General features: G+C 51.3%; 1 protein-coding gene across 1 annotated transcript in view; it reads right to left on the reverse strand.

The window, feature by feature from the left end:
• Positions 1-579: 579 nt before the first annotated feature.
• ANTXR2 (ANTXR cell adhesion molecule 2) overlaps positions 580-14,402 on the reverse strand; it is a 104,095-nt gene continuing 90,272 nt past the window's right edge. Inside the window, exon 17 of the mRNA XM_086746949.1 lies at positions 580-2,456. Coding sequence (XP_086603075.1) covers positions 2,418-2,456 — 39 coding nt within the window. The 3' untranslated portion in view covers positions 580-2,417. The remainder of the gene's footprint in view (positions 2,457-14,402) is intronic.

A 14,402-nucleotide genomic window follows, 5' to 3' on the forward strand; every position in this document is an offset into this window, starting at 1 on the left:
AAAAATGGAGGGAAATAAGGTAAAACAGAGCAGAGTTCATTTTAGCTTGGTGTCTGATGAGGTCAGGGCTTCTGCCTGTCCTGCCTCAGGACCTTGAGGAGTGGCAGGGAACCTCACCCGTGTCCTGGCAAACCCGCCGAGGTGTGGTTCTTCCTCTCGAGTTAAGTTGGTTTAATCGATGGCTTGAAATAAAGCAAAGACTTGCTGACGGTTGGGCTTTGTGGATAAAATCAGCCTTTTGTAGGCATCTGGGCTGAAACGTCCCCGACCAGCGGGCAGTGGCGTCGAAGCAGCGCTCTCCCGAGGTACAGGAGTGACAGCCGTCACTGCGGGCGCTTTACTGTTGTGTTTGAGATGGATGGTACTTACTGTACGAGCCGTGTCCGACGGGTTCTCGCTGGCTGCGGAGCCCCTGCGCAAGGCTGTGGCGGGTCTCCTCGGCACGCTGCGCGCGGCCGCAGGAACGCGGGCTGTCTTTTGCAGCCGGTATTGGAGGGTGACCGTGTAGCTGGCAAAATGAAGGTGTAAGCTGTGAAGAGGATGGGAGGGTAGTGGGGAGAAGAACGACGAAATAATCACTGAAACTTAGAGAATAACTTTATTTATAGTGTACTGTGCACACATGGCTGTTGATGATGAGGCTACCAGTGACATAAATAAACTCAAGCAAAAGATGTAAGCAAGTGGATATATGTAAAGGCTTCTTTGGGCAGTGCCACGAATTTGGACATAGACCAAGAGCATTATTTATGTCCCTTGCAATTTCAATGAAGAGCATAAAGGAGATAATTAGACCAGGATGCATCGCATTGCTCTTTCCATCTTGCGCACATTTGTGCCCACCGAATGTGAAATGTTCGCCTTTTCCCCTCCAACGTGATGGTTGTTGAACTTATTTTTAGTGTCATTTGATAAGCCTCCCTGCTCGCAGAGAGACATCCCACTGACCCAGCCACTGGTCATTGTCTATACCAGTTCCCATCAAAGCGGGCGCGCTTTGTCAGGTTTCGACTCGAATATCCATTTTGCATCTGAAGTACAGTATCGAAAGTGACTGGATCATTTGAGCCTTTTTCTTCAGCTGCTCCCTCCTTCCTCCCCCACAGTGTTTCCGCTCACGCTAACATAATTTGGCATCGTCGACGTGACACGACACTGGTTTTTCTAAAAAATTATAATACATACATTGCCGATGTTTTGTGATGGCCGGCGCTCCCGTAAATTTAATTTCTAAATTGATGGAAGGAGGTCTTTTTCCACTGCTGAATCTCGACCAATGCTCGGCGCCCCCTCAAAAACCGAGTAATGCACATACAGTAATAGGTCATTCAATGTCAAAAGGCATAAAAAAGATGAGCAAAATCTTCACAGGCTGCTGCTTGCTGTTGCCTTTAATTATATTAATTAAACTTTGAAATTCTCATGCAAAGAGAGTTGCTGGCTTGTGACGCTGAAGAGCCCTTGGAGATCTGGGGGGGGGAAACCCTGAGATACCAGCTTAGTGGCTACTGCTTTTTTTAATCTTTGAAAAAAAAAAATACATAAGCCTACAAGTGCTAGGTATGTTTATAGATGATGATGTTTTATGCGCTACTGAACTCTGAATGCAGGAAAGGGGAAAAAAACCACCAGCCACAGTGTCAAGGTCTGGAGGCATCAGTCCCTCAAGCTCGGCTCAAGATCTCTGGTTACAGGCTGTCTTCCCGTGGAATAACGCTCTATTAATTTTCCTCCTGTCCCGGGTGCATAATGAAAGAAAGGTGTCTTCAGAAACTAAAGGGCAAAGTCTTGCTTGCTAGCAATACCTTGAGGCACCCTGTCTACATTTTGTCATGCGTGTGCACTTTTCAGTGTTAGAATGACAAGATTTCCAGTCAGAAGGTTCCCGTAAGGCACAGCGCGATGGGAGGTTCGCGAGGGGTTTGTGATCTGACGTGGCTGTAAGGCACTCGGCTCCTGCGCTTGCTGAGCCTGGTGGGAATTTTCATCCTGTGCCGGTGGCTAGTGGTCCCTGTTGAAATAACACGTGCCATCGCTGCTCTGAGAAACTCTGCATCTCCGCTAAAAGCACGTTAGGTCCTGAGAATTTGTAGTCCTTATAAAAACATTAAAAAACCCCAAAATAGAAAGCCATGGTTATCATCTTTGGTGCCTGTTTTTCCCTTTGGTGTTCTCTAAAGCGGAGGCGTGCAGGTCGATGCCGCTCTCTGCTCGCGGGCGCAGATCACAGAGTGCCAGCGCGCTGGGGCGAGACGCGGGAGCTCGGTCCAGCGGTGCTGGCTCCTGGGAGCGGGGAACGCAGAAACCTTCTGAGTCGGGGCGTGACGATGATCCCAGAAATGCGAGGAAGTGCTGGGGTCTCTCTGCTCAGTGGAAAAGTGGTAATGTGGCTGTCTGTCCTCCTGTCCTCTCCTCCTCTACTGAGACGGAACTCGGGTGAAGTTGATGCATCGGCCCTGGGGGAAAGAGAGAAGTTCTTACTGGTGGAGTAATAAACACAACCGAGATTTGCCGATGCTGAATACGAGACGCTGGAAGGAGGCTGTGATTTAAATTCAGATGTTTGCAAAAATAACATACCCCTGAAAAACCTGTTAAGAACTAATGGAAATTACCCAGTGAAGCACTGCATTTGACTTGGAAATCTATGATGCTAGGAAAGCAGCGATGACACAGAAGATGCGTTCTGAACACTCTCAGGTCTTCTGCGAGGATGATTTACAAATTCTCAGTAGCTGCAGTGAGCAAGCTCGAAGATGGCGAGGGAGATCGGGGCAAAGACAGATCCCACAGACCTCCCCAGCCAAATCCTCGCGCAGGGTGGCGCAGGTAAACGTGACTGTTAGTTAGCAGGGCTTCTGCTGGTCTGAGTCTGTGTTCTGTGAGTAACCACCGGAGCTCTGCACCTGTAAACTCTGTTCTTGCGTGCTTTAAAATCGCTGCGCACCAAAAGGAGAAGAGCTCTCTCTGGGTGTCACCCCCGCGGAAATGCCCTCCTCCCATAATGGGCCCAGGTTGATCCTCACAGCTTTTGGTGCGTAGCGGAATGAAACAAATCCACTAGCAAAAGTCATGAGCCCTTCTTATTAATGTGGGCTAAGCACTAAAAATTGCCAGCTGCTTCTCCGAGCTCATTTAAATGCCCAGACTCCAGCTTGGTCATCGGGTTTTGAAGCAGAGCTCTTCCGGGCCCAGCAGCGGTACCTTTCCTCTCCGAGAGGACAATCCCAGCTTACACCCAGCTTTGTTCAGGACCGGCCCCACCAGAGAAAGCGGTTCTCCAAGGCAGGACAGGGAATGTTGAGTACCTGTCTGAAAACGCGTGTGGTGGGACCAGTGAACGCCGGGCGGCACTGCGTGTGCTGGCGTGAGGCGTTTCATCGATTACCAAGTCTCTCCGTTCGAGTGGGCCCTGTAACACACAGTCCCACACCAGCACCCCGTAAGGAGCCCAAAAGGCGACTCCTTCGGCCAGGGGCCGCATCTGGGTCTGCGGTAGCCTGGTCCCAGTGGCTGTTGCTGGACTAGGGGGAGATCTTCCCCCAGGTAGGTGATTTTTGAACAGTATAAGGGGGAAACTGAGGAGGAAAGAGGACATAAACCTGTTCCAAAATAAATTTGCTATGTGTGGAGCCTTAAAATAAAATGTAGAGGTGATATCTAAGGAGTTACAGGGCATAGCTTTCATGAGAATTTCCCTGCCAGCCTCTAGTAAGGTTTAGGTGGGTTCTGGAAGATGCTCGTGCGATAGTTCTTTTTTTCCTTTCTTCCCAAGGTGGAGTCACTTCCACTCTGAACCACCCGTACACGTTAGCCAGTGTACCTGATGTACGATCAGATCCCGCTATAACTGCTGGGCGTTCCTGTACCGGCAGCAGGGCCTACCTTTCCTTATGTAAGAGAACTGCGGGATGAGAGATGTTAAATTAAAACAAAGCCTTCCCTCTAAGAAGCCATTTTTTGTGTGCGATGTGATGCTCGCAGAGCACAGAGCTGGAATCAGGATGTTGGAAAATACGCTGGAAGTGCTAATTAACGAGAAGGTCAGGAACGCTGCGGCGTCATTAACGGAACAGCAGATAGTGCAGGGCGGCGTAGCGGAGGGCAGCTTCTACGTTTAGGTAACGGGATGTGACAAGGTGCTGGTTTCACAGCACCTACACACGAAGCGCATGAAGAAGTACCTTTCCAGCCAGCGAAAGGGCTCTGCGCTCTCGCAGTGCTTGCGGTGTAAGTCTAACTTGCACACTTACCACGTGCACCTTTCATATGACTGTTTCTTAGCAAAACAGATGTATACCAGCAAGCCTCTCTCTTGGCCTGTTGGCCACAGTTTGTTTCATGTACCTAACTCTTTCCCCTAAACGCTGGTGTAGAGGGTTTGTCCTCCCAGGACACGCAGTTCCAGATGCAGCAGGACCCAGGAGATGCCAGCTGAGCCGTTACCGCTCTGGTGCCCTGCTCATCTCCCGTGGTCTCTGCCCCTAACCTCCCTACTCATGGGGGAGGAAGGAAAATCAGTAGGGCTTGTTTGGTCAGGCAGCCCCCGCTCGTGTGACCCATCCCAAAGACAGATGCGACACCGTTAACTGGAGGACCTCAAAGCCCTTATGAAATACCAGCCATCAAAACTCTGTCGGTATCGGGCAGTAACAGATAATAACAAATACACTCTTGGTTTAAGTGGGATTTTAAACCGTTCGTGTTCTAGATGGGCAGACTGAAGTAGGCAGACGATAAAAGACTCCTTTTCAGTTGTTAAGGATTTCTCACTCCAGATCAGAGCAATACGAACTGTCGGTTTTCATCACCAGAAAACCAGTTTGTGCGTGGTGTAACCCGTATCGCCATCTTCACGCAAGCTAGATTTGAGAAAAAGGCCTGTACTTGTGTAAATCGCTCCTCTAAGTGAAATCCAATCTTCCTGTGTAGCGATATCCATGTCATTGTTAGGACCAGCTTTTAGAAACAGAATATTCCATTTTTCTTCCGATGAAGCTGAACTTTACAAAAAGGACTGTTTATGTAAACAGAAGCACTGTTTATCAAAGAGTGGACTCATCAGTCTATTTCTGGCCTCCACGATTACGCCATGCTTGTCCTGTGTAACCAGTTACACCAGTGAACTGCCAGCCCAGCAGCGCTGCCGTGATCCCCAGTTTGGTGAGTTAACGTTACACTCGTCTCCCTGCACTCAATTAAACAACCAATGCAACCCATTTGAAATCAGATGTACCACGCCTTGTAAATCACTGGATCATAAACCTTAACAATACCAACATGCAGCCAGTATAAAATCGAACCGAATTAGTGGTTTAGGGCTAGAGTAATTAAAAAATGAGTTATGTGAGCATTCTGCGATCTTCATGTGGAATGTGGGAGTTGTGTCTGTGCACCAGATTCAATAGGAGAAAAAAAACAAACCCCCCTTAACTCCTGAACACGCACCACAGGTACTGCAGGAGAAGATTATGGCAGGTGTTTAACAAAGAGAAAAAAAAAAAAGGAAGAGATCTACAGCAAGAAATCTCACACCGAAGCGCAGATCAGAGCCTCGTAGGGCAGCGTCCCCACCCCAGGAGGTGCCTGCAGAGCGCGGCGTTCCCTCCTGCAGCGTGACCCACGGGCGGTGCGGCTCTGCCGGAACAGCGCCCGGGCGTCTGCGGGTGCACGCCTCTGGGGCGGCCCTGACAGCAGCCGGAGCTCTGCTCTTGGTGGTGGCTGGATGGGTGTGGAAGGCGCTTCCCTTTGTACGGGCGCACGTGTGAGGAAACGTGCGGTGCCCTCCAGCCATCCGTAACGTAAGGCCGGGCTCTGGGATGGGGGCGGTGGGGGGAACTGCCCGGGCTCCTCTGGAGCCCAGCCTGCTTCCCAGAGCCGGCCTTCCCGCTCCAAGTGCCATGCCAATATTCACCGTCCAGCTTTTGTGTGATCTGGAGAGTAAATTAGTGTTTGCTACAGACTTGCTGCTCTTGCAGTGACAAGCCGTGTTTGTTGAGATGCAGGCGCAGTCCCTCAGCGAGGTCGGGCTGGGGAAGCCCCTCACCCTCCGGTTCCCCCACCTCTCCGTGTGGTGGGGTGGGCTCGGGCTGGGGGCAGCTGGGTGCCAGTGCCGCGGCTGCCTGCTGGGCTGGGAGGGCTCTATTGCCTTGAGCGGTGTCAGAACACAACTCTCTCCATTATTAAGTGCCATCTGGAGCACTCAGAGCGTTCTGAGCGGCATCTTTTGTAGTGTATGACATACATGCCAAGGAGAGGCAAGCACCCAGCTGCAGATCTGTGGGCGCTGTTCCTGGGATCTCGGGTGTGGACGGGGTTTGTAAAGCAGCCACAGCAGCCCGCCCAGTACTGCCTCTGAAGCTGAAACCTGGCCGCAGAACTGTTTCTGTCTCTTTTTCCTGCGTGATGGGCACGTTGTACTCACATGTGAAAGACTCTGCTATTCAATACCTTCCGAACCGAAGGGCCTTGCTGCACAGAAAGGGCTTTTCCAAAATGAGTATTTAATCATGGCTTGATACAAATGCTTTACGTTTTCTGCTTTGCTCTCCTTTCTTGTGTTGTGTAACTGCCTGAAAGGATGCAGTTAGAGGAAGTCGGGTTCTCTATATAAAACCCTGAACCCAGCATCAATTTCTGGATGCTCTCACAAGGGTCCCGTGAGATGAGACCTCTTTGAGGCTGTGGATCCTCCATCTCAGCCTTCCTCCAAACACTGCTGAGCTGACGGGCTCAGGCTCCCTATGAGCCGTAACCAGTACGACGTGGGAAGTTGAAGGGACAGACTATCCTCAACTGGGAACAGACTGAATTAATTCCCTTAGCATTCGGGTAGCTGGTGCTGCTGAGCGGTCACTGGTCTTACGAGGTAGCTTTCAGCCTACCCCCCGTCTCTGGCTGCTGCTCCCCTGGTATGTGTGGCCTCGCTGTAGTGTAGTATTCAGCCATTCAGAAAGGGCAGGAGAGGCGGTCTGTAAATTCAGGGAGGGTGGAGGTGGACTGTGATGGTACCCAGCCGCCCAGCCTGTGCCGCACTGTCTGTTCTCCAGGCATTTGTCGCTCAACCGTACCTTGTCCTTGGTATGACCATTTCTTTAACATGCTGAGTTCACTGTGCCGATAGGAAGAGGTTTCCCCCGCACTCCCAAATTGTTCAGCATCCAGCTTAGCACTGCTAACAACAGTCCAGAGGAGCACTTGCAGCTCTGTTTTGCCCAGACAATTGTATCACCCCCTATGATATACCCACGGCTCATCCTGGCTGTGGAGGGTCCAGGTCCTCCTCTGCCTGTCCCGGACACAGCGGCAGAAGCTGAGACTCACCCACTTCTCCCCTCAGCTGCAGCGTCCCGGTACAGAGAATGTACCCTTTGGGGATTTGCCGTTTATACCGCACACATGAGCTCTGTGCCCTCCAGCCCAACTGATCGCTGCCCGCATGGCCGTGGGGAAGGAGCGGGTTTTAGGATAACGTCCCTCCCAAGACAGGTATTTAGCCCTGCCATCACGGTGCTATCGGAGCATCTCACATCTCTGTGATGGGTGGATCCTCGTTAGCTCAGCTTTGCTGTCCCCAGGAAGCTGTCTTCTCGCGACAGCTCTCCACGACAGTCTGCCGAGACTGCCGGTGCAGTTTGAATCAGCAGACGAGAACACAGTTTAGCAGATTCTGTGTCTTCCTACACGCATGTTCCCTGTGGCCCAGCCTGCAGCTGGCCTTTCTGTGAGGAATCAAAGTTGAGAGTACCAGGTTGTTCCCTGTAAATCCTGTCCTTTCAGTAAAGGTCCCCCAGCAGAGCCTGGGACCATGGAGTGGAACACGACAGCAGCTTGTGCCGATAGGCCTGGGTCGGGCTGGGGAGCCAAACCCCGCCGTCTGACAGCCTTCAGAAAGGGCCGTCGGCGATCTGCCCCCGCTGTGACTGCCAACAGGAACGTTAACTGCAGCCGTGTCTCGCTGCCCCATCTCCTGGGCATTAGAATTCTGCCGGTATTAACGTCCGCATGCGTCTTTACTAGCTCCCCTGCTCGGGATGTATTTCACAGCTATAACCGTTAGAATATTACGCTCACCTCGTAAATACCCCTTGACAAGCTGGAGCATACCACTGAAGTTAAGTTTATATATATTTTTATAAAGATAGCTGATTTATATGTTTACTTTGGAGAGGAGCTGCTAACCCACCCATGTCCTGCGCGGCTCTAAGCAGCCTTCAGAGATTTAAACTGGCATCTCTCACGCTTGCCCTTTGTCCCTCATCTCAGAGACCCGAGAAGCTCAGAACATGAATGACTGTTTGGAACTGGCTTTACGCTTCTTCTAACAGAAACCTGTGTGCCAAGTTCTTAGTGCTCAAACCTCAGCTCTGCAGTTGTGCCTTGCTCCCAGCGTGTTTATTTTATATAAAGCAAAACCATTCTAAGTTGCCAGAGTTTCCTGTGGCTGCGTGTGCCGTGTCATTGCCCACGGAAGACCACCCACAACTGGTTTCACTGGCCACGCACTCACCGACGGCCATCCTCAGGCAGTGCCGCTGGGCAGCCGCACGAGTTGCGAGTGAAGAATTGCCAGTCGGCATCCCTGAACCACACTGCGGTGGTAGATGTTTAGCACCTGGGAAAAGATGACGCGCAGTGCTATGCGCTGCTGGAAGTACCATTTTTTCACTGAATAAATCAGCAGTGAGTCTCTCGGAGGAATCTGCACGGGCGTTATTGCTGCAGGACCTGTCCATGCTGATGCAGACATCAGGATCACTTCCAGGGCAGCGCAAGGAGGCTTTCACCCCAAAATTACGTAATTGATGGCTGAAACGTCACTGACACATCAGGTAAGCTCTGAGCCCCAAGAACTATGCTGGATGGGCTCAGAATCCTCCTAAAGTGACAGCAACATCATAAAAAGAAACAGACTACAGATGAACGGTGCTATATATTTTTACCTTAGGAAGGATTTGTTTGTTCACGCGAGCAGATTTTGTCAGTAACCTAAGTGGAAAGGCACATAACTTGTTTATTTTCCTCATATTTACGTAATCTTGCCTCCCTCGTGTGCATGAACCTCATGATCTTCCCAAGCAGTTTAGCAGTCCCATAGGTCAGCTTTCAAAAGTCACACAGTCTGAACTGCAGGAACAGTGGTTTCATGGTGCAAACTGGCATCATCTGCCTCAGAAAAAGACTGCTTTGAGGGAGCGCACCAGCACAGTTACCGGTACCTCAGTTCCGAGTCTGCCCTCCGGCCACAGAGCTGCTCGGTTCCCGTTTGACGGGTCGTTTCAAGCGCCTGGGGTGTAGAGGCGTGTTTTGGTGAATCTCGCGTTGGCGTGGTTGCTGTACGTTTGGAGCAAAGTCACTGATGCAGAGCGAGCGTGCGTCTATCGAATGCTGCTGTTGGCATCTGGCGGGGCTTGGTACCCGCTTCACAGGCGCTTGGAGATGTGCTGGCAGTACCTGGTGCACTGCAGGGAGGAGTCGAGGGGCATTATCTGCAGTATTTTTAGTGCGCTGGCGGCTTTGAGAAAATGCTATTAAGAACAGCTTTTCACCCCGCTAATAACGCTTATTTTGTAACTGGACATATGGACGTTTCGGCACAGTTGCTACAGCGAACACAATCTTCAAGCACACATTTAGCAGTGGTGTAACCCTGTGGGACCGGGACTGAAGGGTTTTTTGTAGCTCAGTGTGCTACTGAAGGGCTCTTTCTGCCAAGACAGATGCAGGGCTAGACTGCCAGCGCTGGTTTGCCCCCTCTGAAATTCCAGGTAACTTCCGCAGAGCACTCTGAAAAGCTCCGTCCACGCCGGACTCCTAACGAAGTCCAACACAGACAGCGCGGCGCTGTGCAGCCGCTCGCAGCGGGGTGACTGTCGGTGCGAGTGAGCGCAGAAGCTGCGGTTGTTCTTACCGGCTGTCCTCCCCATCTGCGTGCCGGTTGCTGTCGCTTATGTACCGGGGGGGCAGCTCCTGCCCTGACCGGGTTTCAGAGAAGGACAAGGCGGCGAGAGGACTGCAGAGGTACGCGGGCACCAGGGAAGGGAAGGAAGGAAGTGCTCGGCTAGCGTGAGCGTTTGCCATCCTGCCTAGGCAGGTTTTGGTAATGGAGAAGCGAGGGATTTCTCTTCCTTTGCCAGCTTCCTGTGACTGCTTTATTCAGCAGTTCTCCAAATAAACTACTGCCTTGAAAAAGAGTGGTTGTGACAAGCTGCCTCTCCTGCGAGTTGGCCTTCCAGGTCTGGGAGAGGAGAGCGCGACGAGCTGCTGAGCCGGCTGCGTGGGCCTTAGGGGAGAATAAAACTGTATGCATTTGTAGCATCTGCTTCAAAAGGAGGCTGTGGCAAATATTTTATTCAGCAGAGCTGGAGGTCTCCTGTCTCTAGAGGGCAGGAGTTTGTTGTTTTCCTCAGACAAGGCAAGCATTGCTTATGCAAAAGGAAGGGATGTGGAAATGGCCTGGAGAGTCCCTGTTTTTCCACTGTGAATCCTTTGGAGCGAGGGCCCCGGCGTGCACTCCGTCTGACCCCTTGGCGTAAGCCCCCCTCACTTGCAGCGCTTCTGCCTCCCTGGAAATGCACCATGGCCTGGCAGGGTTTGACCCAGCTTCCCTGAAGGACACGTTCTTGTTTTCCCATTGCAAGCGCCTGCCAATGGCGGGCTCTTCTCCTTCAGATCCAATTATGCCTGGGAAGGCAGATCAAGCTTGCTCCCACTGCCACGGGGAAAGTGATCTCTGTCCTGGCAGCCGGCCCAGCACACACCTCACCCAGCGCTGCCGCTCGCTCACGTGGGCACGGTAACCAGGACACTTCTCCTGCCATCCCCAGAGCGATGCGCTGAGCCGTCACGGGGAGAGCTCCCGCTCCTCCAGTGACAAACCGGAGGGTTCACTCATTTCCAGGTGAAGCTTCCAGAGCTCTTCCCTAATTTCTGTGGTGTACGTGCATCACCATGGCGGGGTGGGTGTGCCGAGGAACGGGAGAGTGGCTTCCTCTGCGAAATCTCTTGGCTCTTTGAACTCTTCTAAAACCCTCTGAGATGAATCCTTGGCCAGGACTATTACTGGGGATCCCATTTATGTTATGGGAGGACTCAGCCAAGCTGACAGCAGGCCTGATCTTTAGTGCCAAATGGTTTCCTCGCGTTAGCCTATTAAATGACTCCTCAAGTCCTCTACCTCTTTTTAGGAAGAAAAGACAGAGAAGGCACTCTATGGATGCATCACACTTCCAGCCTTGTAAAGTCAGAAACAGAGCCCAATTTTAAGCCCACTAAAACCAACAAATGTCAAAATCTGGCCTTTTTCATCTAAAAAGGCAAAGAGTGTCAGAAATTTACAGTTCCTAGAGATGGTATCTGTAAAGCACAAGTCAAACATCTCCATTATTCTTCCTTCCTCCCCTCTGCGCAACTACTCAAAGTGAAAAGAATGCTATTTATCTTTCTCTGAAATCAGAGGTAACAGATAAACCGCAACTGTCAGAAGAACCATTCTCCTCAAACGCCTCTTCTCCTCCATCATGACCTCAACTCAGGAAAGTCCCTTTCAAGCCTCTCCTAACATCTTCCTTTCGGAGTACTTCAGTCTCCTTTTCCTGATCGACTTCTCTGACCTGGGCTTTTCTGAAGAGGTGTTGTCATCTTCAAACAGCTCGTATATTAGGAAGCAGCTGCTCTACAGCTGTACAGTCTGTGAGTCATCCAGGGGTCATGTTCTCAGCTCGCAACAGAGCAAGAACATGGCATTCATACCCCAGCCAAAAACCTGGCCCGCTGGATTTTACGGTATCTGACTGGCATAGGATAATTATTTGTGAAGAGAGAAGTTACCCTCGTAATACAGCATTGAGGATGCTATGTAGATTGTTCTAAAACAGTTATCACACAGTTACTAAGAGGAAAAAGTTCCACTTCAGAAATTCTGTGGGAAAATGTGAATGTGTTTGAAGATGTAGATAGGGTTTACGTGGAGTGTCTTAGGAGGAGGACTGGCAGGGTCCCGCACAGGGGGAGGGTGTAGCCCTTCCGCAGTTGTGACCGGGTGGATGGGGACGGCTCTGTAGGCAGCAAGACGGAGCCGCGCGAATGCCTGCACACACTGCATGCAGCAGCCCTCTAGATGCCACTGCGATCCAGCTGTCACCTCACCAGCCCGGCCTGTGCGGTGGTGTCTGACAGCTGGACCCTCCGCAGCCATAACGAACTCGGCACTAATGACGCTGACTGCTGGGCCCAGTAAGGAATGCCGATGCCAAGCTGTTTCCCCACCCCTCAACCATGGCGGCTTCCCGCGTACACCGAGTGTGCGTCAACGAGCCAGCTCTCCTTCCTACGCACAAAACCCCGCAGCACGTTATTAGGCTTTTGGTTTAATTCAATTGGATTAGTAATGATAAACTTCACAGGTATGTGGACATTCCTCCCCTCTCCCCCCAAAAAACCCTTCTCCCTTTACAGCTGTGTGAGAAGTGGGAGCTCCAGAACCCTCTACCTTGGACCAAGGCCTAAGTGCTTCCTGAAAGCCAAACCCTCCAGCAGCACAACAGTTAAAATGCCCACAGAACGTATCTTGTCCTGCGGCCTGCTCCACATCCCATTTAGGCCTTCTGGATCATGGGAGGAGGCTCTCGGAAGCTGATTTATGTGCGTGTGCGTCTCCGTCACTCTGCCTCGCTCTCCGTTTGCAGACATGTCTGCTAATTGTATGTCAGGCGTGTTTCAAGTGGGGCTAATTTACGCCACCGTTGGTAGCGTTACTGCTGGGTGAGGCCCTGGCCGTGGACCCACCGTCCGCTGTACTCGGGGAACACAGAGGAGAGGGCTGGAACTGGTCCGATACAACAACAGGTGCCGATTTCTGATGCTAATAAATGGGATGCTAAAAAAAGACGAAATGCCAGTACACAGGCTTGTGCCCAGGATGATCCTGACAGCTAGTAGTGCCGTTCCTGTTTCCTACTAGCACGGCGTTTGCGCACAGCTCACTGGGACACGTTACTGTCGCAGTTACCAGCCTCTGGTAATTTTTAGGCGCTGCTTCTGATCTCGCAAGTCTTCGTGAAAATCGGGAGTAGTTCCCTTAAGGTCAGCAGCATCAGGCTCATGGAGATAAGACAGGAGCTGGTCCTCAGACTGTATTATGACAGCGTGGTGTCTGTCACAGGCTCCTTTTGGGGACTGCCCAGCAGCTGGCCCAGCACGAGTGGTGCTGGCAGCCGGCAGGATGCGTGCACTGCAGAGATGCTGCGCCAGTCCCGCAGCAGTCGCACGCGTTTCCTTCCTGGTGGACTGGGGTGTGTGGGGTGAAGTCTGCAGTCTCTGAAATATTCTTTCCTCACTGGAAATCACTGCTACAGATGTGCTGGGCGGAGATGTCATCTTCTCCAGAAGCTAGGAGAAGTGTCCCGTGGGGACACAGCCAGACTGCATTTATTCTCCTCCCTGTACGTTGTTCTGAAGTGTACGCTACCAGCTACTGCTGGAAAAAGGATCTGGTACGGGTCAACGCTCTGAATCCTGCGGAAGAATAGGGTGTTTATAGTCTACAGAGGATCCACATGGGACCTGCTTCTCTTGCTGCCCCAACACTGTTTAGATCGCGTGACTTACAAGCAGCTCTGCACTGCCTGTGTTCCCTCTTAGGAGCTCTCCCCAGAAACACGGTACTGGTACACAGTGCTGGATTTTGTTGTTCTTCAATTTCCACCACTCCCTTTCTCCCTTCTTTTACTTTGATCAGTATAATTTGTATAATGAGTTTGGGTTTTGGTGAGGCTTTATTATACGTATGCCCTGAGATCTTTGTATTAAGTGCATTTTATAAATTAATAAATAAATATGCTCATTTGCTGTAGCACTTCTATTGTTGGTTTGGGAACAGTACGTGCTCGCAGCTCTCGGCTTTCACCTTGCCAATCAGTGTATCCCTGTAAGTGCACCGCAGTTACTTGGAACCTTCTCCGGGTTGGTGTTGGCATCCCTTTGCTAGATTACATTTATGCATTAGTACCATCTGTGCCTGCCGCACCTTCTGTGAGTCAGGCCTGGCCAAATGACTGGCATTTATCTGGAAGTGCACTAGAAAAGAAAAGAGGGAAAGAAAAAAAAAAGCGGGGGAAGGAGGACGAGGCAGTAAGGATGGTACCTGGAGGTTTGTGCTTGCTGCTGGCGCGCGTGGATCTCGCCAGTGCTCACACTGGTGAGCGCGAACACCTGCGCTGCCGTCCCTCCTTTCCTGTTGTATTGAAATAAATTCTCACTACGCTCATGGACAGACAAACTGGCAAGACTGATGAGAAAAAACAACTGCAGTGTGAGGGGCAGTTCTGGATTGGGGATGGTCTCCTCCCGTCGCATCTTGTTTCAGTGTGGACCGAGCGATGCCTTGTGATCTGTACGTGCAC

Source organism: Chlamydotis macqueenii, chromosome 4 (assembly GCF_036417535.1).
Source record: "Chlamydotis macqueenii isolate bChlMac1 chromosome 4, bChlMac1.mat, whole genome shotgun sequence".
Taxonomy (NCBI): Eukaryota; Metazoa; Chordata; class Aves; order Otidiformes; family Otididae; genus Chlamydotis; species Chlamydotis macqueenii.